General features: G+C 34.5%; 1 protein-coding gene across 1 annotated transcript in view; it reads left to right on the forward strand.

The window, feature by feature from the left end:
* LOC129224494 (uncharacterized) overlaps nucleotides 1-27498 on the forward strand; it is a 65119-nt gene extending 37621 nt beyond the window's left edge. Inside the window, exons 2-9 of the mRNA XM_054858955.1 lie at nucleotides 7433-7625; nucleotides 15543-15652; nucleotides 17159-17254; nucleotides 20089-20196; nucleotides 20281-20343; nucleotides 23838-23910; nucleotides 23993-24080; nucleotides 27147-27498. Of these exons, the coding sequence (XP_054714930.1) occupies nucleotides 7433-7625; nucleotides 15543-15652; nucleotides 17159-17254; nucleotides 20089-20196; nucleotides 20281-20343; nucleotides 23838-23910; nucleotides 23993-24080; nucleotides 27147-27498 (1083 nt within the window). The remainder of the gene's footprint in view (nucleotides 1-7432; nucleotides 7626-15542; nucleotides 15653-17158; nucleotides 17255-20088; nucleotides 20197-20280; nucleotides 20344-23837; nucleotides 23911-23992; nucleotides 24081-27146) is intronic.
* The last annotated feature ends 372 nt before the right edge of the window (nucleotides 27499-27870 follow it).

A 27870-nucleotide genomic window follows, 5' to 3' on the forward strand; every position in this document is an offset into this window, starting at 1 on the left:
CGCTTCATTTGGCTTTCACATTGTCTTTGCTATCTTCACCTACGCGACAATATGAAACTCATTGTTATAAAAGTTTGGTGCCGTATAACTGTAACATTAATAGTAATTGTAATGATAATTTTGAATAAAGGCTTTTCTAAAGCAATACAGTGATATAGAGCCGCACTTCTTACTAGGCAACTTCTTACTTTTACTGAAATATCTACATTTACGCTAAAAAGAATGAAATAAAAAAATTTTGAAAAAAAAAATAGAACCGACTTCAAAATTGCTCTAAAAAGTGAAAAATAATTTTATTCTTTAAACACCATCGATAATACTTTTAAACATAATTTTTGAAGTTGGCGCAAAAACAAAAAGTAAAATCCATTGTAACCATGCTTCGTTCATATTTTTATCAAAAAATCATCCAAACTTAGGAACGAAACATTTATATCGTTACTCAAATATGCTGTCATCAATGCGTAATGCATGTGGTAGTGAAGAAACTGGACGTGGTTAAATTTATACTTGTAGTTGAGTTATGGCTGTGAATGGTTTTATCGATCGTTTTTGCGCCAACTTCAAAAATTATGTTTAAAAGTATTATCGATGGTGTTTAAAGAATAAAATTATTTTTCACTTTTTAGAGCAATTTTGAAGTCGGTTCTATTTTTTTTCAAAATTTTTTTATTTTTATATTTCTTTTATTCGGAGCTCCAGCGCTCGAATACGCTACCTTGCGGTGATTTATAAAACTGCGAATGCAACTAAAACTTTGCCACGTTGCGTTCCATGTGTGTCTGTTGACGTAAACACAGGCAGTTTGTTCTGAGTATTTATTAACGCAATCGACGTGTCTTAGTTTGCTTTCAGCTACAGAAATTAATTCGTCCCTTAGTAGTATTCTCGAGCTCCTCAAAATAATGTTAGTTTTCATTATTTCCTTAATAATAGGTGAAAGCGAAAATTCTGGATTAACAAACTTGGATAACGTTCTACAAGGTAAAAATTTTTATTGTTTTGTATGAATTTGTAAGAATATGGGAGTTTTTTTAATCTTAAATTAATTAAACTTACCATATTTTACAGCAGCATTTAGTTGGAATGGACAGTATGCAAAATATTTTCTTGAATATATTATCGTAGAACAAAATGAATAACCGAGAAAGAATTTACTTTATTCCTTTTATTCTCAGCTGAAAGGTATCGCCAAATTTGTTTAGGGTTATAATTTTGGCATTGTGCGAGCAAAGTAGCCTTGGCGAGATTTCGCGTTTTTAGTTAAACCATTTTCAATTTTTATCATGAGTGGAATAAAATGGTAGTAAGATTACAGAATTCGATAAGTAAAAAGAAATAATTGTCAATCAACTGAAAAGAAAACTACCACCATATATCCGTGAGAATTTTGTTGATGATTTGCATAACATGACACAATTAAATCGTAACTCAGAAATTAGAAAAATCGAAACAGAAAATTTTTAAATTAACCGATTCGGGAATTCAAGAGAAATAACTCAGCTACAAATGGAAAACAAGCGCTAGCCAAAGCAAAGCAAAGAAGTATCATCTTCTTTTGGTAATAATTTGTAATGTCATATTAAATTTTCTAGCATTAATTGTTATTCTTGTCAGGCCACAATTATTATTTAGTTTTATCAAGAATTGATAAATATCGAATTCAACATCGTGAAAATGGCTGCTTAGAACTACGAACTACGTACTTTGCATTAATGTTTGACGTTTAGTAATGCTTCTTGAATTCTCATTTCTTTCTACGTGGGTCAGAATATCAACAAGACTTTGAAAATTAATTTAAAAAGAATAAAGCGAAACAATCATACGTACGAACAAAAATCACAACACTTTTAGCATTTTCTTCGTTACCATGTGCGTTTGTTTTAGTTTTCAATTCCGCCATTAGACAGTGACTTCAGTGCCCCCTATAGTTCGTTGGAGTTGCGATATTCGGAACTCCAGCGCTCGAATACGCTACCTTGCGGTGATTTATAAAACTGCGAATGCAACTAAAACATTGCCACGTTGCGCTCCACGGTGTCTGTTGACGTAAGCACAGGCAGTTTGGGAACTACTTTGATATACCCCCCCCCCCAAATCGGAAATTCGGCGACTTTTTTTGTTTTTGTTGACACAAAACTTTGTTGCCACAAAAATTGTTGCCACAAAACTTTTAAAAAAAACTCAAAAAATGGTACAAAATACAAGAAAATACTAAATTTGGCAACAGCAAAAACCTAAAAGCTGAAAAAACCTAAATTGGCAACACCAAAATAAGAAACAGCAACCCTAAAAAGTCCGTAGGAAATGCCAGATTTGGCGTGTAATTTTTGGGGGTGTATATCAAAGTTATACCGCAGTTTGTTCTGAGTATTTATTAACGCAATCGATGTGTCTTAGTTTGCTTTCAGCTACAGAAATTAATTCGTTCCTTAGTAGTATTCTCGAGCTTCTCAAAATAATGTTAGTTTTCCTTATTTCTTTCAAAAAAGTATTAAATGGTGGAAGCATAAACAAGAAAACTCTGGATTAACAAAATTGGATAACGTTATACCAGGTAAAATTTTTTATTGTTTTGTATGAATTTGTAAGAATATGAGTTTTTTTAAATCTTAAATTAATTTAACTAATCATATTTTACAGCAGCATTTAGTTGGAATGGACAGTATGCAAAATATTTTCTTGAATTTATTATCGTAGAACAAAATGAAAAATGTTTAACCGAGAAAGAATTTACTTTATTCCTTTTATTCTCAGCTGAAAGGTTTCGCCAAATTTGTTTAGGGTTATAGTGTTAGTATTGTGCGAGCAAAGTAGCCTTGGCGAGATTTCGCGTTTTTAGTTAAACCATTTTTAATTTTTATCATGAGTGGAATAAAATGATAGTAAGATTACAGAATTCGATAAGTAAAAAGAAATAATGGTCAATCAACTGAAAAGAAAACTACCACCATATATAAACTGTGAGTACACAATTTATTTATTTTGTTCTGAGTGAATTTGAATAAATATCAGTTTTTCAATTCGATGAAAAAAAAAAACGAACTTAACAACATTGACTGGACACTTTTCCTTAACCTAATTCCACATAAATGATTTAAATAACCTTTGTTACTACAGTATCCTACTGAAATAGACAGTATGCAAATAAATTTTCTTGAAAATATTTATCGCAGAACAGATTGAAAAATCCAGAAAGAACGTTAAGAATTTGAACAATAAAAAATAAAAGTTCGCCAAAAATCTGTTTATAGGGTTATGGTTTTAAAATTGTGTGAAAGAATAATGTATCTTGACAAGATTTCGCATATCAGGTAAATCATTTCCATGACGAATGAATTAAATGTATGATTTCTTTGGATATCCAATCATATAGTCATAGAAATAAATTATCTAGTGTTAAACGTTACTCTTGACAGTCTGCCACGTATGTGCACTATGTGACAAAAATGTCAACAAATGCCGGAAATGTCACGAAACTGAACTTAATATGTACTAATGTATAGAAAAAACGGTACAAAATGAAAATTCCGTTCGAAGCGAACCAAAAATTTATGAATTCCGAATTCAACATCGTGAAAATGGCTGCTTCAGAACAACTTACTGTGTGTTCTGCATTAATTGTTTACTTTCGTAATACCTTTTGGTTTCTCATCTCTTTCTATATGGGTCAGAATAACCAAAAGACTTTGAAAAATCTTTTCTAATGAATAAAGCGAAAAAATCATACATACGAACAAAAATCACAACACTTTTAGCATTTTCTTCGTTACCACATGCGTTTGTTTTAGTTTTTAAGTCGGCCATTAGACAGCGACTGCAGTGCCCCCTATAGTTCGTTGGAGTTGCGAATTACATAATTCCGCTTTTTAGATATTACAAAAAGAAATCGAAAGTATCAGACATAATATGAATTAAATGATTTTAAAAAATATCTTTCCATGGGGTTACAAATTTAAGGGCACTGCCAATATGTTGCTAAAGTTAATTTTATTTTCCAGAGCGCAAGTCACATAAATACCCCTCAGGGGGATGAAGCGCCATTACCCCGAATGTGGTGACCACCATTACCCCAACCGCATGTTTTCCTTCAACGGCTAATAAAACAAATACCAATGCTTACAATCTTAATGAAACACTATGTGATACGTACAACAAAGTGGCTTACCTTGTTATTTTGAGATTAAACTCGTTCCAGGAAAGGTAAACAGTAAGAGCTGGTAGTGAATTTAACTATTCTCTTCTTTATAAGGCGAAACATCAAAATAGTCTTTCTAAACCCCTGGTTTCTTAGGAGCGAATCGCAGGTTCCTCGGCGTCGCTCCTCGCCGAGGGGAAAACTTGATTCTTCTGCGCATACGCGTCCGAGCTAAATCGACGTCGTGAATGGCCACGCCGGAATCACTTGACTTTGATTTCAGCGTCACAGCGAGGAGCGACGTCGAGGATCGGTGATTTCTTTGCTTCTAGGAAACCAGGTCTTTACACAACAGGCAAACGACGACTGGCAAGAAGGCGAGCGTTTCAATAGTATATCCATAAATTTCCATGAAATGGCAGCCCCAATCAGTTTAAACCTGCGTTATTCATTTTACGAGAGATCATACTGACCGCCATTACCCGCTGACCGCCATTACCCCAGTCTCCCCTAATTTCAATATTGCTATTTTTGAATGCCCGAATGAACCTTTTCATCAGATATACGTATGTGAGCAGACAGGTCTTCTATCATTCGGTAAAATTTGGAGTTCCGTTCGACAAATTAAGGATTTCCGTTCTCCCAAAATGTTAAGTTCGGGATGCACCTGCTCACCACCAGGAAATTCAGACCTATACAAAGCAAATCTAAACATCTTCCTGGATAGCAGGGTTGGAAACTGAAACGAGATGAATTTAGTGAAACCTTCAGAGTTCATTGTCAGTGCTAAACAAGTGAATTGATTTTTACAAAAATATCTTAGTTTAAGTAGCAAAAAAAATTCTTATTTGATTTCAGCTTTTAATTTTTTTTTAAAGCCCAACTTTTAAATGTACTGGAGGTGGTCGTTTTTTATGTCAGAAAACATGAGCATACTCTTTAGTAAAGGCTCATTGTTTATGTGTATTAGTTCTATATGTGCTTACTGACTGTAGCAATGCATGTCAATCTTTTGATGGCGATAAGCTTACAGTTTTTTTTTTTTTTAATTTATTGAGCCATTCCGCGAAAAAATCGCCATGTTGTCCCGCTTATAACAGCTCATATATTGCATATATATGAGCTGTAACGTGCGGGAAAAAATGTCCTTTTTTTCCGTGTAGTTGTCATTATTCGGTTGTGTTCATTAAAAATATATGCAGCATGTACAGACCCCCAATTGTTTGGGAAAGATCGTTTATTTGTAAAAAATAAAGATCTCTCTCTCTCTAAAGATTTGATCAAAATTTTAATGGTTTAAAAAAAAAAAAAAACCCTAATGATTGAGAATTTTCTCGAAACTAAAATGGGGGAGGGGAGGGGTTGTTCAGATCAGAAGGATAAGTAAGAGGGGGAGGTGGAATTTTAAGACCTAAAGGGGATAATCTAATTACGAAGGGAAAATTTTATTAAAAAAAGAAACAAAATAAAATATAACAAAAAGAAGATGAGAAAAGTAATAAATCAAATAGAGGAAGAAGGAAATGATTGATCCCTGGACGGTCGCTAGAAAAACAAGCGGGGTCGAGCATTCATATATTTTCTTTCAAATGTGTTGTTGCTCTTATTATGCAGGTGACAAAAAGCTGAAAACTGTTATTTGAGTTCACATCATTTAAAAATCCATTTATCAAATGTTAACTTCTTCCATTGCTCAAAGCAAGGGCGTGGTTTTCCCTTCTGAATCAGAGGAAACCATCGGCTAGTGTAATTCCGAAATCGTGCCATTGCGATAGAGTTGTGGTTATTTATCTTGTTTTCGTTTATGAACTTTTTCTAAAACCCGAAAGAAATTGACTCTTGTGTAGCCGTGAATAACAGAAGAAAATTGGTGAAACTTTTTTTGTCACGGATGCCCTTCTACGAGAAGGGGGAATGGGGGGGGGGGTAGCTCATGGTGCAGAATACACTCCAAAGAAAGCTCGCCTCAAATGAGAATGAAAATATCATCCAGTAAATTGTACCATCCTTGATATTAGGCCGGGCAATAGCTATTGTTAAAAAACGATTTTCTTCAAGGAATGCACACATACACGCGAAAAAAAAAGCGTTAAAACGTCAAACAAGATCTATGAAATGCAATAATCAACTGATAACAAAAAATGAACTTTGATAAAGCACCAACTATTGAACTTTGCCTAAATGCACGGAACCTTGCACGGGGCGTATCGATGGCCATGTTATCCTACCAAAAATGTAATGAATTACAAAACTAAATGTGGTTCATTCAAAAGTTTGTTGTTAGTTTATGACTGTTGTGCAATGTTTAGCAATATCATAATGAAAAAATACATAATATGATTTCAAAAATTGTAAAAGGACGTGTAACAATTTTTCAAGGATGGGTAAAAATTCCTCATGGACGTGTCAAAATTTAATAATTTTTTGAAGCTTGACGCACTCGATTCCATTATTACGATTGAGCTCCCTAAAATTATAGTTCCTACGTTCAACCAAACATGGCATGTATTCAGAAGAAAAAAATATTACTTCCCTAAATAATTATAGTGGTCATGTTACAAGTGAGACTCCGAACCAATATAACTTGACTTACTTGACCACTATAACTTGTTCATCCGAGCACTGCCATGTCTCCCTTTCTTACACAACATACCATCATTCCCATAATTCATCCCAACATTTTTAGCAGCTCTGGTTTTTTAGTATTCGTTTCATAAATGCACCTTAGTACTCATCTGTTTCATCAATATGCACTTCATATGTATTCCTACCGAAATTTTAAAACATAATTAACTACAGTAGATTTCTCTTCAAATGTTAAAGTTTAAAATGTTAAATATTAGTGTTATGAATACGACTAAAAGTGCTTTCTTTCCCCTTCTTTAATTGGAATATTTAGTCTGTTTGTGCAAACTTCAATATAGCTTGACTATAACACTGCAAAGTAATTTATTGTGCAAATGTATTGAATAAATTTAATTTATTTGCATTTGTTAATTTAAATCACAAATACAAAGTAAATACAATTATTTGAAGAAAACGAAACAGAAAACAGTTCAACAGCTGTTGTTTACGTCAGTTTATGTTTTGAGTTTCATAAATAAAAATAAGTTACATATAATGTTAACTTTTGAAAATAAATGGAGATCCTAAGCCTTGGGGGCTCCTATAAGCCCTAGTTGACAAATCCCGTGCTTTAATCAGAGTCTGTAATTCCGTAATAAAAGAAACTCTTTAAAACGGATCGTCAAACTCTTCTGATATCAAAGCTATCTTTTTTTTTTCTCCATCCAGGGTCTCAGCTTCATGGCCTTGATCCTCCTTACCTGTCGTCTGCATGAGGTAGACCGGGAAGTGGGATACCTCCAGGCGGTGCTGAACGACTGGTTCCCCCTTCCCACACCTACAGGAACCACCACAACGGACACCGCATCCTCTTCCAGACACATCAGCCTATTGCAGGAGGAGTTGACGCAGTTTTATCTGCGTAAGTTTCTTTCTTTTCTTCTTCCCTTTTTTCTGGATGATCATTACTTTGATTTCAAGTGCTGTTACCAGGGCAGTGGTAATTGCGAGCAACTTATGTGGAAAAAAACTCCATATGGTTTAACTGGATTGACGCAAAACCAGTTCTTTCAAATAAACACCCTTAAAATCGTTTAAACTAATTTTCCAAAATGGGTAACAACAGTGGCGTAGCCAAGGGGAGGGTCCACCGAAATGAATAAGAAAATAAAATAGAAACTGTCTATTTTTTCCCACATAATGTTCTTGCTTGTGTAGAACAAGATATTTCAACTAGGGTACATACAATTAACAGTTGGGCTGAAAAGTTCGTAGGCTAGCATCGTAAAACATATTTTGTTGGTAAAATTCAATTATATTATTTAATATGGTTGCTTTCGTGGGCGATAGAGCGATTATAGTTATCATACCGTTTTTCAAAACCAGTTTTAATGTATGATTTCTCTTTAGCCTCAGTTTCGACTATTCCCTCTGCAGAGATGCTTAATTCCCTTCCAACGAGCATTCTTTTGAGGCCTGCAAAGAAGAAATAGTCGCTGGGTGGTTAGATCTGGAGAATACAGTGAATAGGGAAGCAATTCGTAGCATAACCCATGCAATTTCGCCATAGTTTTCATTGATTTGTGAAATGGTGCAATGTCTTTATGAAACAGAACTTGTTTCTTCTTCAGCTGAGGCCTTTGCTTCAAGATTTCATGGTTCAAAAACACTCCAACACCTTTATATAATAAATTCTGTTGGTGGTCTGACTATTTTCGAGGTAATCTACTAATATAATACCATGTACATCCCGAAATACTGATGCCATAACCTTGCAACCCGACTGTTGCGTCTTTCCACGCTTTGGATTCGATTCATCGCGATCAGTCCATTCGACTGAGTGTCGATAGGACTCTGGAGTGTAGTGATGGAGCCACGTTTCATCCACAGTGATATATCGACGGAAAAATTCGATTTTATTACGGTTGAATATCGATAAACACTGTTCCGAATCATCAAAACGTTGTTGCTTTTGATCGATTGTGAGCACGTGCGGCATCCACTTTGCACTCGGCTTTCGCATGTCCAAATATTCATGCACGATATGCCCGACACTTTTTTTTTTTTGATATCTTAAAGGTCTAGACTGTCCCAGTCAACTTCACTTTACCATCATTCAAAATTATTTTGTGGACTTTTTTGATGTTTTCGTCGGTAAAGCCTCTTTGGTGCGTCCACTGCGTGCATCTTCTCCGATGTTCGTTTCGTCCCGTTTAAATGTAGCAAACCACTTCTCAACGGCTGAGTTACCTGGTTCAGAGTCCAAATAACCGTAATCGTCTAAATCAAGCCAAACCTTAGCTTCAACAGTATTTTTTGTCGCTAAAAATTTTGCTTCATTAACACAGGAAATTCTTTGTTACTCATTTTTTACACAATAACGAAAGTTGCTTCACTTTCAACGCTATATCTCACAAACCAGATGTCCAACAACTGTGAAATTAATAAGTATATCTTTTGAAGGTTGGTACTAACTAAAAACAGCATGGATTTAACTCTATTAACTTCCTTAATTTTCAGCCTACGAAGTTTTCATCCCACCTGTTATATTTATTTCCAATTTGTATAATGTAAGAAATTCAAATTATAAAACATGCTTTCCCCCTCCCCCTTTTTCTTAAACAAAAAATGTAATTATTTCACAAAAAATTGATGTTAAGACAAAATACTCTTATTTGTAGTGCAGTTCATGGTAAGAAACAACTTGAACGCAAAAGCATGGAACCAGTCTTTTGTTAAAAGAGGATAGGGGAAAAACGTTTAGAAAAACAGAACCATTAGTTTGTCAAATGATTTTAAGTAAAATTAAACATCTGTCATTGGGCTTGTTTTTCTCTCTTCTTTAAAATATAAAGTTACTCTAAAATAAAATCCTGGCTACGCCAGTGGTAGGAGATTTAAAACGATTCGTGGGGCATCAGGTCCAGGTTCTTAAACCATAGAGAGACACCTTAATCCGTACTTGACTATGGCTTTTAAGCACACTGAGAACTAGTTTTATTTGGTACCTCCCTCTCGCGAATACTATGTAACGAAGTAATAAAATATTTTAATACTTACGTATTACCGCAACTGGTATATATACTACATCATTTATATTATGTGTAATACAATGTACATTATTATATGCAATAATAAAAGTGGTAGTGGTATCTGTGATACAATATATTATAGTATAAGGTATTGTCACATTTTGTTTGATTACTGTGAGATGTAGGGGAATGTGGGGCAAAGGGAAATATCGGAGCAAACTGAAATGGTTAAATATTTACTCTGCCTTTTGAGCAAACTATCTAGTATTATCTAGTACTATTTTTGTAGTATCACATGTTGCCTCAGAGCAGCAGTAAGATATCTAATCCCAGAAATAACACTAAGATATCTTACTGTTACTCTGAGGCGACGATATAGTCTATTCCAGTCAGGAAAAAAATACCACTTAATATTACGACATATCATAATACAGACAATTTTCAAAAATTGATATTCAAATTGTAGTATTATGTTGTAAGTCAAAAATTATTTTTGTTCTTATAAAATATAAAATGATAAAGTTCTTGTTATTAACATTTTAAAAAAATAATTCAGAACTTCTAATATTCGGTGAAGAATTTATTTAGCTAATTTTAAGCTTGTTGCATAAATTATTTTGTACAATGGTCTAGTACGTGCTGGGCGAAGTAGTTGGGGCAGAGTGAAATAGTTAATTTTGTTTACTCACTATATCATTTACTAAATCACTTACGAATTCATTTATTAATTCATCGATTTTCCTTCATTTATTAATTCCCTTATTCATTTACTCTTTTACTAACTCATTTACTTTTCTTCATACATTAAGTAATTTGAAAAATTATCATATACGCTTTGTGCTACAATATGATTAAAGTGAAAAACTTACGAAAATAAAGCACAAACTGTGAAGAAAATACAGCATATAGCTATTTCAAAGCTACAATGGAGCCTCTTCATCAGTTCAAAAAGCTCACCAACACAACCGAAAGTCGTGAGAGAACTTTTTCTTCACAATTTGTACTTTATTTACATTGGTTTTTCACTTAAATCATTAAATAATTTGCTTATTTAATTTTTCGTAATTGTTTCAATATCTTTCCATTTATTTATTTAACCCTTTGTTTGCTGATTCATTTGATTAAATATATTTTTCAATAATCGAAAAGAAAATATTTCATTAGAAAAATATTTTATTTTTCGCTTTGCTCCATGAAAAATAAGGGAAAATTTTCCACTTTTTTCTTTTGAAGGCGCAAAAATTTACTATCAAAAGTAAGAAATACTGTTTCAATAAAAGTTTTTTAATGAGAAATACAATGTTCTTTTTCTATTTACTGCAATTTTCAAAACATATTTCCAATTTGTTCATTTTGAAAAAGCTCATTCTCACTTTACCCCACATTCCCCTACATATCTAAAAGTATCTATCATTTCACTTTTGAATGGACAAAAAGTGTTAATATAATGTTGAGAGCGGAGTAGTTTTTGGATTTGCGAAATAGATTAAAAACTTACAAGAACTTTTTTCTTTGTTATATGGAAATCAAACTACAGTGCAATATAAAATAACTCAACTAAAATAAATAAATAAATAAATAGTGAGAGATTTGGTGCCCTCCAAAACCCTGAGTCTGTGCCTCTTGTGCCCATGCCTTAATCTGAGCCTGACTTAATGGAGTAAAAGCCCTGGTTACCCAATTTCTCGCACTTTTTGCACCCATGCTTTCAAACTGGATTGCTTAGTAGACACGTAACTAGAGAACAATGAAAAGAAACATTAATACTTGAAGGGAGAAAAAAGAAAACGTTCTAAAACTAACGTGTCACAGTTCATTCCACCCTGTCGTCCCCACATTCGCCTCCCCAGTTTAGTCCAATTATGAGAGCGTATCATAACAAGGAAGACAAGGCTGTCCTTTCGTGGAGGAAGCATTTAATCGTTTAAAAGTTCTAAACTTATAAAACTGACAGAAGCTTTGTGACGTTTTCCTTTTTGACATTCAAAAGCGCTCTCAGAATCGTTAATCAACTGAACATTTGCGGATGAGGTCTAAATGCAATGGAAGTTGACGCCCAAATGAAAGTGGTACAGACACAGCGCAGATGACTCTCCGGTAACTTGATAATGAGGTAGATTTAGAAGCTTGCTGTTTTGATTTGAATTGATGCTTTATCCTTTGGCTTTCTAGCTTAATAACATTTAGGGACACCATTATTTTGCTCTTATTGATCTTAAATAGGCTTGATCTATTTTGGTCTTATTTTTCCTCACTTCTTGTGCAGTGTAACTTGTGTGTAAGAAGCACAAAACATCCTTGATTTTTTTTTTCTTGAGTTGCGATAAAAATTGCGGAGGAGTATCTTCCACATATTTGTTTAAGACATAAATGAATAAAAAACATTGAAAATGTTTGATATAAAAAACATCCATAATGTTCGATATAATAACTGCGAGATTGAAATCTCTTTTTTACCAGCCAGTTGCAAGTACAGTAAAACATGTAAAGTTGACCACCTGTCTAAGACCCCCCCCCCTCTCCCTATTTTTAGTGCAGAATTTGTCCTAAGCTCCTAAGTGAAACCTGTGTAAGTTGACTAATTGTGGTGCAGTACTTTAGTGGTCAACTTAAGCAGGTGATCAACTTATAGAGGTTGATTTGTATGATATAGGACAAATTCTGTGCCGGAAAAAGTGGTCAACTTACAAGGGTGGTCAATTACTATATCATATAAACCGACCTCCATAAGTTGACCCCTAAAGTACTGCACCGCAAGTGGTCAACTTACACAGGTTTCGCCCGATTTTCATTCATATCATACTTATTTCTTTCCGCACTGAGTTCAATGTTAAAGTGACAGAACATGTTATTAGGGGGGAACGGCCCCTCTCCCTAAATGACGGACGCAGGGCCCGATTAACCTCTGAAATTAGGAGAAGCTCGGCCTCATTTTGGGGCCCCCTACTTTTTATTTGTGAAACTTTTTCTAAACATTCTATGCACATTGACACATTGAACACTGAGTGGCAAAGCAGAATTCAGAGTTAAGTTTATTGCACCTTTTATCAACTGACAGAAATTTTGTTTATTTCTCATGATGTATTTGAATTCTCAGCTTGACACTTCACAAAGGAAATTAAATGTTATAAAAGTACAATGTAACAGGGTTGAATCAAATCACATTTGAAAATCTAGCTTGTAGCAAACTATCAAATGTGTCCTCACTTTCAAAAATTTACTTCTTTAAAAAAAAAATTTCTTAGCAAGTCAAGTCTCTTTAAAGACGCAGTTAAAAGCAGAAACTGGAATTGTTAGTTTTACAGTGATGTTTGGGCCCTTTAAAAATTCTGAATTGAAGCTAAAGCTTCCCTAGCCTTTTGGGTAACCCAGGCGCTGGACGGACGAGAAAACGAAAACTGCTCAATTATGCTTTTAGCTACTTATAATATAAACATGCTCACCTATTTTACTTTTAATGTGAAATTTAATTGGGAAAAATATCTTTCCTGAATTGTATGAATTTATTAAAAACTAGTATGTTGTGGCCATCACGAAACTTTCTTCTATATTTTTCTTTTTTTATCTGATCCCTCCCCATGCTTGATGAGGAAGCAATATTCAAAAAAAAAAAAAAAAAAAAAATTACATATGCAAAAACTTGACGACCATCCCTAGTGTCTGAATTATTGCAAAAGCAAAGCAAGAGCGAAAATTGAAAGTTATTTTAAAAGCCTTGCTTGAATTAGTTACAAATATTTTATTTGTTAACAAACATAAAATGGCAACAGTTAAAAATTTTAAATTATTGAGAAAATATCATAGACTAATAATAAGAGTAGACCGAGCTTTCTCATTCTTGCTGATAAAGAAAATTGGTTCATAGATGTATCATGTGACTAGTGGAAGGGCTTGGCGAAGACTTTGGCAGCATGGTTGCTAGATGGCAGCATTATCTATAGTTTGGCACTCGACATGTATTTTAAGACAATGTGTTTTCATTAAAAAAACTTCCAGGTGCAGAGATTGAACTGTTTTTCTTTTAGTTATGCATTATTTTGACATTAGTAATAGTTTTTGATCAGTTTTCGGTAACTTTTATTTCATTTGGAGCTGTCAGCGTTGGCGTGAACGAAATAGCGTAAACGTTTTGCGTTAACGCAAAAATGTACTAATCGGTATCTTAAATTGAAACTGTAGGTAAAAATCTTACCGTTTGCTGATTCTTCTTGGTTGCTTGCATCTTTTATTGCTTAGAGAGTTATTGAAATTGACTAAAGAAAATGCACAATGCTATCTAAACGAAAAACTCACTATATTAACAAAATATTTACAACTTAGAATAACAAATTTACAAATCGGACTCCATAAAAGATCATTCTTCCGAGTTCCATCAATTCTATTTATTTTATTTCGCGCTGGCGTTGATCGTCTGCTACGATTAACGCCCGCTGTTGCTAGGATATCCACCAGTCACATGGTTTGGTTTATGAGCAGCAAAAGGGTTGCCATAGCTCGGTCTACTCTTATTATTAGTCTATGGAAAATATTTCCGATCATTTCCATACAATTACGAGTATGTTGTGGCCATCACGAAACTTTCTTCTATATTTTTCTGTTTTTTTTTTTTTTTTTCTGATCCCTCCCCATGCTTGACGAGGAAGCAATATTCCCAACAAAAACAAAATGACACATGCAAAAACTTGACGACTATCCCAATGTCTGAATTATTGCAAAAGCAAAGCAAAGAGCGAAAATTGATAGTTATTTTAAAAGCCTTGCTTGAATGAATTACAAATATTTTATTTGTTAACAAACATAAGATGGCAACAGTTAAAAATTTTAAATCATTGAGATAATATTTCCGATCATTTCCATACAATTAAAATCACGAGAAATACGCAGACGACAATCTATTACGATTTATCTTTCTTATTGTTGCATTAATAAAAATATTTTTATTCGCAAAAAAAAAAAAAAAAAAAAAAAAAATCAACACCTCTTGGAGCGATTGGCGTCAAAATAGAACCAAAGCCTGTTTACATATGGATTCACATATATTCCAAATTTCAACCAGAACGTAGCATTACTTCTTGAGATAGGGCACTCAAAATGGAAAAAAAGAACGGGTGATTGCGCTACCCCCTTTTTAGCTGTTGACACAAAAATAAAATCAGTTCTTATACCCACTAAGGGCTACTTGCCGATAAATTTTTCTTTCATTCCGTTCATTATTTCTTGAGATACAGCAGTCACAATTGACGACAAAAAACGTTCTATAGCTCAACCCCCGTTTGAGTTATTGACACCAAAATTGAATCAGCACCTGTTCCTGTTAATACCAACATATGGACCAAATTTTGTTTGATTCCGCCAGTAACTTCCTGAGGAATAGCAAGCACGCGTAACTCGAAAAACGTCCCATTGCTCCACCCCCCTTGGAGGAATTCGCGCCAAAAACTAATGGGCACAAGTTCACATAGGGGCACATATGTGTACTAAATTTCGTTCGATTTCATGCGGTAGTTTTTGTTGTAGAGCGGCCACAAAAAACTGGTCACACACAGACGTGACACACATACATACACACACACATACACACACACACACACACACACACACACACACACACACACACACAGACAGACAGACATTTTCCAAAAGTGGTCGAAATGGACTCAGCACACCTCAAAACGTTCGAATCCGTCAAAATTCGAAATTCGAAAATTTGCACGAATCCAATACTTTCTTCTATATATTAGATTTAGAAGAAAGTAATAACCTAAATACCATGTAACAGACATTTACTTTTTTTTCTTCATTTTCAGCCGAACTGAGATCGTCAAGGACGACTTTAGTCTTGAGCGTTGTTTTTGTCGCGATTTATATATGCAGTTGGTGGTGGATGGCGTTTGCCATTAAACAAGTAAGCCGAGGAGTAAGTATCGTCCACAAATAAGTTTTATTTTGCCTGGTCTAGTTAGATCATGGCCTTACTCGATCTCGCTGCTTTAGTACAAGCCCATCGAGATCCAATAAGGTCATGATTAAAAGTATGGTATGTTAACAAAATAAATGCAATTAACTGATACGAGATGGAAGGGGATTGAATTACAAAGTTGTAGAACATCATCATTTGAGCACACATCTTCTGAACATAAATAATTTAACCGCATTTGTTCATTCACCATTTAATACAATATTACCTGACGAAACGATCTCGAAAAGGAAGGAAAATGGCCAGTTATTACAGCATTAACTTTTGTTTTTGATGGCACGTTTCTTTCCGCCAACTGGAAAATTCTATAAGCAGTTGCAGTAGCAACAAACTGTACCCACTCACTTAAAGTATATACCTATAAATATTAATATATTTAAATTTGAAATCCATCTCTAAAATTCTGTAACTCATAGTTCATGCAAACAATACCCGATTTCATTCCATGTATTGGAAAGTATCTATAGAGCGTATAGCAGTTGTGATTCGCTCCTTGAGTTCTACATGGGGACAGTTAAAGCTTGACCAGAGAGAGATAGAGAATGACCTCGAAGCGGATTGATTGGTAATAGGTAGAATCAGCTAGAAAGCGCCGAGTAGCAAGAGGCACGTTCTCGCTGATCTTATCTATTACAGAATTACTACAAACAACCTACTGCAAATGAAGCAAATGATGTTTCCGCTTCAAGGTCATCTGCTATCTCTCCGTGGTCAAGCTTTAGTCATACAGACGAAATTTTTTTGACGCAACCCCAACGTTGTATTCTTGTATTCGCAATCTTTGAGAAGGGTAATTTGTGTGATAGATAGTTTTCTTTATGCACGATTTTTACGATGGAAAAAATCGTACAGTTCTTTGTTCTTCTGAAATTTTGTGAAGTGATCAAAATTGAGAAAAGGATGAGAGTACTGGGATCACACGCCCCTCTCAAAAAGGGGGGAGCGAGACGAAACAGATTGAGATACGCGACCACTGATCTCATTGATTATTGCATTTAATTTGGGATAATGAATTTCATTTCAGTGACCTGCAACCAAATTCTAAAACAAGTTTAAAATCACGAGTTGGAAAATCCAACTCTGAAACCAGGCGGCCCTTACGGGAGGTCACCGTGACCTCCCAAACAATTCCTTATTTGCAAATTTTGTCTAATGATTCGGCAAAATTTTGAGTTTTATTCGGCAAAATTATTATAATTCGGCGAAATTCTCCTAACCCCGCGAAATTAGAAGTTCTATTCTTCAAAGTTATCATCATTCATCAAAATTTGGAGTTCCAATCGGCAAATTGAGAATTTCCGTCCTCCCAAAAATTTGGATTCTGACACCTCTATCTTGAACACTGCTATATAGCAGAAAAGTGAAAATGTTTTTTTTTTTGCAAGTATTTTTGATAAATCTATGAACAAAATTGCTTATCACTAACGAAACTTGTAACTTTTTCAGGGCAGCGTGTCTTTGAGAACAGTATTGCTGTTGGCCGTTTTCGCCGCAGTTGACATAGCAGCAAGTACAGGTTTTGTTCTTCTGAGGCTAATCATGGTAAGGATATATCGTCGGTTTAGTGGAAAAACTAAGTGCATTTTAAATCGATTTTCAGATGTTAGCGCATTTGGACTAATTAGCACATGATTAATCCAAAATTACAATAATGCAGGCTTAAAACAAATCTGGAACATTAAAAAAATATATTGCAACAAAAAATTGCCCATAGTTTTTTTTTTTAATACATAACTATTTTTTACATTTTTTCCACATTTCTAGAAATTAATCAAAGTGCGCTTAGTGAAATTTACCTCAATCGTCGTCAACGTCTGCAGTTGGGGCAAGGATAACTTAACAGTGTGGGCATATAATATATAATGGTGGTTTCAAACTTCTCACAACACTGCTGACTTTGCTTTGCTCCAACTTATAGGTGCCGGAGCGCCGTTCCGGCAGTGGCGTAGACAGAAATTTTGCATTGTTAAGGGGGGGGGGGGTTCTCCTATCCTCCCCTTGGCTACGCCACTGCGTTTCGATACTACTGCTTTTTAGTGAGAATTTTTTCTTTCGTTACGAAATTCGCTTTTATTTCATTTTGATCCTCATTTTCTCATGCATTGACTTTTTAACCGACTTCAAAAAGGAGGCGGTTATCAGTCCATACCGTATGTATGTTTTTTTTTTTTTTTTTTGTCCACTTACAGCGTCTCACCTAGTGAACCGATTTTGATGATTTTTTTTAATGGGTAGGGGATGGCTCAACTTAGGTCCCATTACTTTGTTTGACCATATTTGTTCTATAGAAAAAAAAGTTATTCGCAAAAAAAAACAGTAAATTTCATGCAATTTCCCTATTAAATGATTAAATATAAAACCCATTGTTATAAAAGTTTGGTGCCATACAACAGTAACATTAATAGTAATTGTAATGATAATTTTGGATGAAGACTTCTCTGAAGCAAGCATCAAGTTTCTTCAGTGTCATTGCTTTATAGTGGGGGTAAAATTACCTGGAAGCGAGGGGATGCAGTAATCAGGATCTGCTTAGCCTTCACAATGGTACCAGATTAAGTTTGCCTCAACTATAGTTTAGTATTTTTATCGTTATCAACTATGTCAATAATAGATGATCTGGGCTAAGTAAGGAGATACAGGGTTGCATCACAAGCAACTTGTATGCTGTGAAATGTAAATTAGTTAGGAAAAACGTAATATTTGAATAGTTATAATTAAATTAACACACTAATGTATTCCAGAGAGGAACAAGGGTAATTTTTTAGTGGCAATCGCTTAAAGTTTTAAGGCATGTTTTATATATATATATATATATATATATATATATATATATATATATATATATATATATATATATATATATATATATATATATATATATATATATGGAGCACTTTTATGAAAAAAATAAGGTGAAGTTTCGTGATGGTATCTTACTATTTCTGAAATATTTACACTAAAAAGAATGAAATAAAAAAATTTTGGAAAAAAAAAATAGAACCGACTTCAAAATTGCTCTAAAAAGTGAAAAATAATTTTATTCTTTAAACACCACCTTCAAAAATTATGTTTAAAAATATTATCGGTGGTGTTTAAAGAATAAAATTATTTTTCACTTTTTAGAGCAATTTTGAAGTCGGTTCTATTTTTTTTTTCAAATTTTTTTTTTTTATTTCTTCTTATGAACTATTACTTCGGCGATGCTAAGCAAGTACTGAGGAATAGTCAATCCTTGGATTTACAAACTGGGTGGTTCCATCGAAATACATTTTTGGAGACCTCTTAAAGATAAGCAGAGCAACGTAAAATGATTTTCATGTGCCTGTTTGATAAATTCATTAACAATATAACAAATCACTTACGAAATTCGTAGCATTTTCAGGGACCCCTGCGTCGTGGGGCTCACTCGAAAATGCGATAAGGTAAATCCGCTACTGGTAAGCGTAGTATAGTATGAATGAATGATTATAAAATAAAATGTGTATTTAAAAAAAAATAATTTTGTCATGTAACTCGCCGTTTGAAGAAGTGTAATACATTCTTGCAGATCAAACGGTTTTGCTCTGAAAAATGTATGAATGCACTCTTGCGATGCATCAGACGTAAAAATAATGCCCTTAATATGTACAATCATAAAAAAAGTATTTCTTCTTTTCTCTTAAATCTGACTGGTTTGCCATTGAGTAGAGTTTAAGGTCGTATTGCTTTAAAAGCAACGATCCCTCCCCCTCTCTGCCCAAGACATTTTTTAAAATTACGGATACTACTTGTTATTAGGTACATATAGCATAAATAATTAGGTGGTCATTAGATGGTTTTGAGGGCGAAGGTTACATGAAAATACTGTTTTCGTTGTTTCTTTGCCTTTTTTTTATTCGCATACAGAATTTTCTCCTGAGTAGTCTTAACAGTCCTTACATACATGGGCGCCCATATGCAAAGTTGCAAGGGGGGGGGGACTCAAATATTCCCCCGTGGTTTAGCTGGATATTTTCCTCATGGAAACTGATTTCAGGACAGATTCGAGTCATTAAAATTTGACATTTTAAATAACTTATTCATTTGTGACTGGAGAAGAAATGTTTTTACACTTTTGCAAAGAAAAAAGTACTAAAAACAAGGAAGTTCTAATTTCAAAGGGGGGGGGGGGGCTCGAGCTCCCCCTTGCCCCCTTATATGGGCGCCCTTGCTTACATACTATACACATTATTAACGTACTGGAATTGAAAATATGGCGAAAAACTAAGGCTTCTATGAGTTAATATCCCTCCTCCCTCGATGTAACCGATTTTTAGATTTCAAAAATTACAAAATTTGTCCTTCGTGCGTGAATAAAATAATTTAATTTTCTTTCATTTTTTTTCCTTGCATTCCAGTACGTTAGAAGAGACCGCTTTTACCCGAATGCTTTAAGGCCACTGAATTCACAGCTAGAAGCAGACCAAATGGCAGCATACACTGCTCTACGGCTAATCACAATTAAAGTAAGTACAAAGTCATTACTACGGAAGAATTACTAACTTTATAATGAATGCACGATAATTGTTTTGGTGTCATTCCATTTGTAGTCGAGCTGTGGAAATGCTGATATCCTCGTGTCTATTGTCGTTGGTTTTTTAACAGTTTTAAGGGTACGTACTATTTTTTCTTTCGCAACAATATTTGGGGTGTAACTTGACGTTATAGTTGAATTTATTGTCGTTTTTTACTGACACGTATGATACATCATGCAATTTTACCAGAAGTTGGGATATTATATCACTACAGGGGAAAAGCGTTTGTATGCCCAGTTCTTTCTATATTTGGGGTGATATAGACACGGGTGCAAATTTAAATAATATTACTGCAGGGGAAAAAACCCTACAGCATAAAAAAGTACATGAATAAGTGCAAAGTAAATAAATAAATAGGCTTGCTCGGTGGTTGAAAAAACTACATTTTTTTTTGTAGCGAACTACAACTACTTTTTTCAAAATGTAGCAATTACAAACTACTTTTGAAATGTAGTCGCTACTTTTAAAAAAATAATTAAATAAAAGGCATACGCATACACACCGTTTGAGGATTGAATGAAAAAAAAAAAAAAAATAGGTTAATAAATTGGCTTATTTGATCATGGAATATTACTAAAAATTATTTACTCCTTCTTTCCTTTACTGAGCCAATTTGTCAATCGAAACATTTTTTACTATTTTAACGAATATTCGCTGCAAGAAAGGATTTAAAAGTTGAAAGAATTCAACCTTCAAATTTTTAATACTTTCTTGACAGTGACTATTTAATTCAAAAAGTGCAATTCGGCTAAAGAAAATGTAGATAGATGCAGTCCTAATTTGATTTAAATATTACATAGACATACATATACATAAAATTGATCTAGATTTTGAAAAGCATGTTTTAAACAAAAGAGAAAAACTTGAATTTCATTAGAGGGGTTCGGACCAGGACATCATCTCTTTTCTGACGTCACTGATAAAATGAAACAAAAGCATTTTTCAATTTTAACGTATAACCTTAAAAACTTACAACATTTAATAATTGACTTTTATTATGTTAATACATCAACACTCAATCAGTAAAAGAGAAAAAATTAAAGCAATAGAAAAAGTATCCCATCAAATATTAATAATTATCCGAAATATGAAACATAACTAAAAATGCTTACTTTACTTCAATGTGCAATTTTAAACAACAGTAAACGCCAGCTACAACGCGATTCCATTTTCGTAAAATGGCTATATAGCGAGTTTTTTTTTTTTTTTTTTTTTTTTGAGTAACGAATTTTGGAGTTGACGGGAATTCCTCACCCGCATCACGAAAACTTTCGGAACGGAATCGCAGGGCTTAGGTATCACCATCTTTATTGGACACTCAATATTAGTTTCATGAATGAACTTTCCCTTTAGCATCACTGAAAGCGGAAGTTCCCCACGCCGTACTAGTCGAAACATCGCATTGTTAATGTACAAATCGCCACTCCGCATCTTTTTCATTCTAAATATGAAGTTGATGAAACATAATTTCACATATGCGGGCTGTTTATCTAAAGTTTGAAAATAAAAGGAAAAATAGAAGGTTTCTGAGAAGTAAAGAAATGTAGATTTTCGATATGCTTGAACCAAAAGATGCGTCGAATATAATTACTGTAACTGAACAGTACTGTTGTAGTGCTGCAATCTCTCCCATTGATTTTGTGCATTCTAACAGTATTTCTATTTAATAACTTTTTTTCAAGTACAGAAAAATTTCAATTCTCTATGTTTAAATTAGGTAACGGGAAGTTAAGAAATGGACTAAAACAGTTTGAGGGGTGCTTTAAACTATCTAAAATAATTGGTATGGTCATTTAAAAAAATCGTATAGATACCCTTTCCCACTACGCAAAATATCAACGCGAGGAGACTTGGAACGCATCCCTCGCGTAGGTTGAGATTTGACTGTATATGCGGATGACATTGATACCAAAAGCTTTTTGCTTAACGGGCAAAATTTGCATGAAACGGAAAATTTTCCGCTATCATACATTTCTATAACACTAATATTTATTGTTAGCCGGGCAGGGCAGTTCAATGTCATCCTCTTCTCTAATATTTACAGTAGCTTCCATATTAAGTGGATATTGACATAATAATCTCATTGACATCTAAAATATTCATCTACGGGACATTGGACATTCTCTGAAAACACAAACGCCATACTAAATTGACAGTTATCGCTTATTCTTTTCTTTCTAAGCCATGCTCTATTCAATGTGAGTATTGGGGAAATGTGAAAGTTTCGATGACAAACAAATTAATGGGGGGGGGGGGGCGTCAAACAGATAGAACGTATGGCGTCAAAATAATGTCTGAGGTCAGCTCGTATTTTTTTGAGCCTTACGAAACTAGTTGGTGCAAGTTTTACTCGTGTAAGACTTGCGCCAATCAGATTCATTTGAAAACGAGTTTTTTTTTTTTTTTTTTTTTTGAAACTTGATTTAAAAGTAGTTTTCAGAAATCTCAACAAGAGCTACGCTTTTTGTATCGAACTACTCGCTGCTCTACTTTTTTTTAAGTAGTGCGCTACACTACAAACTACTGAAAAATGTAGCTACTACAGTAGCGTTGCTACTTGTAGCGCGCTACTTCCAACCACTGGGCTAATTTAATAGACAATGCAATTCCTAACAGTAATTTAGCAGCACAAAATGAGGGAATTGTCTCATTTGATACCAGAACTTAAATACGTGACTTGACTGGGTGAATGGGAAGGAAAGAATGGAGCACGAAATGCAGCCACATCCTCGTAGTGGGTTCTGGTCTGTTACTGTAACAAAATATAATTGCATTTCCAACTAAAATCTGCCTGTGCACATTCATTGCAAAAAAAAAAATAATTAATAACTGGATTTTTAAGAAGAAATATTGCAATATGCAAAAAAAGTTATAAATAAAGTCAATTTTTGGTTAATTTCGCGAAATTTTACCGCTTATGTGCGGACTAAAAAATTTCTACGATATGTAAAAAGAGTGTTAAAAGGAAGCATATTATAAACCTTTTATATTTTCATACCAACTTTTGGAAAATTGGACCATTTTTTCCTATTTTTGAAGAAATTCAAGCCTCGATAGAGGCCTTAAGGAGTTGTACAAACTTGATAATATTAAAATGCGTTTTGTGCTTACAAATACGCAACTTTAGGCGAATATTCGAAATTTCATTTTTTTTTCGGCCCACCCTACTGTCTACTGGTCTCCGCGAGTGGGATCACTCCTTCGCCTGGGCGGTGGTGTCCACAACCTTCACACACGCCACCGCCCAGGAGGGAGGACATGCTCGAGGAGGTTTGCGTGCGGGATGCTGTTTTTGTCTGAAAAAGATTGCGCCAACTCGAGAGGGTCGGGTATAAATAAAGCCGGTTCCGAGAGGTGCCACTCGTGGAAACAAGAAACCCAACGATAGGTTCCTGTCGCAACTCGCGATTGTCAAAAACATTATTTGAATTCAAGATGTTAAAACTGAAAGTAATTTATGTATTCGTTTTTTATTTACTTCTTTTTATTTCTGTAAAAAATAAATTGGCTAAGTAAGGGTAAAATGAACTAGTGTTATCATGAACATAAATAAAGATTTAATTCATTTTTAGATTTACAGCGTCGTATGCGTTGCATCATTTTATAAAAAGGCGAAAAATGGAAACAGAGATCTTTTCCAAAAAGGTGAGTGCAATTGTTCTGCTTGTATTAAATGAAAACTAGCACAAGCGCAGAGCAAAAATTAACCTCAAATATTTTATTTCAGAAATCACTGGTAGTTGCGATACATCAGAGCGAACCGAATCTGTAAAAGATCTGGATGATTATCCTCCAAAATCTCTCATCATAGATTTGTAAGTAAAAGGTACTTCTTCCTTAAAAGTAGAGTCAATAACTCGCAATAAAACTATTTGAGGCTTTTAGTATCCAAACCAACTCACTCTATGATTTTCCAAAAGTGTTTTTACTTCAAAATTTTATATCTTTTGGTGGAAACAGCAGAGCTGCCAAATGCTACGAAAAAATCGTAGTTTCTACGAACTACAGCTTTAAACTACGAAGCTACGAAAAGGAGTTCAAAAATTACAATTTACTTCTTTTTTTGGAACGCTAAAAAAATTTCAATCATTACAGATATTGTCCATGTTATTAATTATTTAGATAATAATGCATTTGTGCTAACTAATGTTCCAAATTTTGTTTAAAATTTTTTTAAAAAAAACGAATTTATCATACTAAGAGATAAAATAATAAGAATATAATAATTTGCTACTCCTTCAAAAAAAAAAAAAAAACATTTTCAGCTCCTTATCAGAACGTTTTAAGGATTTTAATGCCCCTCTCAATGCGCAGGTTTTCTTTTCTAAAAAACAAAACAAAAGTAAGGAAACATTGTCATACATTAAAAAAAAAAGCAATTTGCCTAAATGCTAGTACAAATGAGCATCTCCAACTTAACGACATTTGGAAAACACTTGTTTAAAAATTATTGCAAAGCTTAGAAATAACATAACAAAAAAAAAAAAAAATGTTCAAAATTCTCGATTAACCCCCATTCCCCCTTGAATTTATCAGTTTGGTCTTGAAAATAGGGGAGGGGGGGGAGAGGCTACTTTTTCGGGATTTTACGAACGTAACTTATTCATTGTGTCTGTTAAATTTGTTAGTTAAAAGTGTTTTCCCTCCGCGCAAAACTCTGCTACGAATTTAGATTTTCCAAAGTTGGCAGCTCTGGAAATACGTTGCAAAACAATTTGAACGATTCTCCCTCAATTAAGTCAAAAACCTGTTTTAGTTCAAAACCAGCTGAACTCATGCTCATACGGCTACTGTTTTAAACCGTATATGGGTTACTCAACTTAGTTAAATTTCTTCATAAACTCTCATTTTTGAATGCATGGGACAGTCAGTACATGGCATAAAAATGAGGTATCACATGAATTGAATTCGAGTTTGAAAGGAAAATTAAAAATAAAGAAAATGTGGTTAACTTTAAAACCAGCGCTATCCATTTTTTTTGTCTGTAAATAATTAAAAAATACAACTAATTTTAAAAAGAAGTCTTACAGCAAATGGTATTCATATGAAGAAAAAAGTCGTTTGGAAAAATTAAATGAAAAGAGCGTGAAATGTTTCTTGTCTCACCCGTATTTTTTAAAAAATGGAATGAGCTGGTTTTGATTCTTTGTGAATTATTAAAACTTTGTGAAAAATAAGTTTTGAGCTGCATATAAGCTACCTTTTCTCGAGTTCGGACAAGGAAACATTTCTAATCCCCTGATTGGACCCAGAGGGGGTGGGGGAACTCCGGGGCCCCCAGGAAAAATCAAGAGGCGATTGATTTTACAACGTACCCTGGTTGCATGTGAAACAGCAAAAGGATATAAGTGGACATTTTCAAGTTTTGAGTAAAATGCGTTTAAAGATAACGTCCTAGGTAGGCTTTCATTGAATTTTTTTTCTAAATCATGCTGTACAGCAGTAACCGGGCTACTAGTACAAACTCTTGCCTCAAGACAGAGAAGAGGTTCCCCTACTATTTGTACTGGTTATCTCCAAATCTTTTATTTTGCTTCTTACACATCCCTTTATTTTCTCACTGCCTCATATGTTAATTACAAATGTTTCGGTCTTCAGTTTTGAAACATTTCCGCAGGAGAACCATGACATACCTCACCCCCTTCCCCTTGTCAAATATCATCTGACTGCAGGGTAGAGAATCCTTAATTCTCCTAACATCATCAAAGATAGTCTAAAATTGCATTTTTGGGACCTCAATTTCGGAAAATTTCCGGAGGAGAGTTTCCGAATTCCATTCCTTCTTTCACCATTAAAGCTGGTGTGCAATTGGGTTTTTATTTATGACTTTAATCTTTAAAAAATGTCCGGGGAAAGAGCCGAACCTCTCCCCTCCCTGCTATCACCGAAGGTTGTCCGACATTGCGTTTTTGAAATTTTAATTTCAAAGTGTTCGGCAGAGAGTTCTATTCCCAAACTCTTCCCCGAACATTATCAAAAAGATCGCTTTTTGGGATTTTAATTTTGAAAAATTTCTAAGAAACAGCGTCTCTTTGCGAAGTATCATCGAAGTTCGTTTGAAATTGCGTTCATAAACTCTTTTTCAGGAAAATACTCATGAAACACGTTCTTTCCCTTCACGTTTCGAAAGGTAGTTTGCAATAGCGTTTTTAAGATTTTAGTTTTGAAAAATAGGCCGTCGGACTACACCTATCCCTAATATCACCAAAGATAGTCTTTGAATCGCACTCTTCTTCAGTGACGTAACCAGAGGGGGTCGGAGCACAGGGCCCGTTCCCCAGAATGCCGAGTTGAATTTTTTTCATAAGTATTATATCGTCCTGAAGAGAAGAAATGAACACGTCTTGAGTTATAGTAAAGTTTAGGTTAAGTTCGGGCAAAGTTATTTTAACGAGGAAAAAACCTTTTATTTTGAAAAGAAATCTTTAAATTTGAAAATTTAACAGTTGCAGATTCTTGGTCAGATAGTTTGTTCCGAATTCGTTCTGAAAATAAGAAATCTGAGTTTCGTCATTTAACAGTCACACCTTATTTGGACGTTTAAGGGGTGGGTCATGTTCCCTATGAACCGCCTTCACCTCTCAATCTGCGCTTGAGCCATTGTCCTCGTGCAAAATAAAAAAACCCTGAGCGGCAGCTATAAACGAAAAGCAACAGAAATGATATATCCAAAATAGGAAGAAAAAAAATTCCGTTTTTGAAAAACAAAATTTTTTTTTTCTCCATCCCACTAAATCTCGTTTTGTTATCGATGAGAAATAATTTTTAATTTTTTCTCTTTTTGCTGCGCTACATTGTAGGATGGACGATGATTGTTTCTCAATTATAAGAGAAATCTATATATTTTCAACACATTTTGAACTTTCTTTCCCTTCTTCCAGTCCAGCCAAAAAATCTAACCACACCATGCAGAGAGACCGCAGTCGTCGCTCCAGCATCGTTGCAGCGTCCACGATTCCCGACCACGACATTGGTGAAATCAAGATCCAGGCATCGGACATGCCCGTGGACATGCAACGCCAGGCACTCAGCGCAGCTGCCAACGCCATACGAGTCTATTCCACGGAAAAGCACATAGCAGAAAGCATCAAGCAGGATTTCGATCAGTTGTATAATCCCACGTGGCACTGCATCGTCGGCAGGAACTGGGGGAGCTGTGTCACCCACTCCAAACTGTGTTACATCAGGCTGAGTTACAAGGACATGACCATCATGTTGTACAGGTCCACGTGAGTGCGTAGCACGAAGCATCCGAAGCGAGATCAAATTTGTAAAATTGCAGAAGTTCGAAAAACGAATATCGATGGTCTACAATAACCATGCGACTCAGAAAATGCAAACTTTACAGGAGAAGCAAAAAACGTGTGAGATACGAGCGCACCCAACTAAATATCATATACAGTAAAATCCCTCTAATGCGGACACTAACGGGACAATTTTTTTTTGTCCGCAATAGAGAGGTGTCCGCAGGACAGGGGTTTAATGTTATTTGCATTGGAACTGTGGAATTAAAAATTGTCCGCATAAGAGAGGTGTCCGTTAGGAGGGGTTTTACTGCATATATTTTTTAATTTTTTAAATGAGATACACAAGGTTTTTATTCTA

Source organism: Uloborus diversus, chromosome 6 (genome assembly GCF_026930045.1).
Source record: "Uloborus diversus isolate 005 chromosome 6, Udiv.v.3.1, whole genome shotgun sequence".
NCBI classification, from domain to species: Eukaryota; Metazoa; Arthropoda; class Arachnida; order Araneae; family Uloboridae; genus Uloborus; species Uloborus diversus.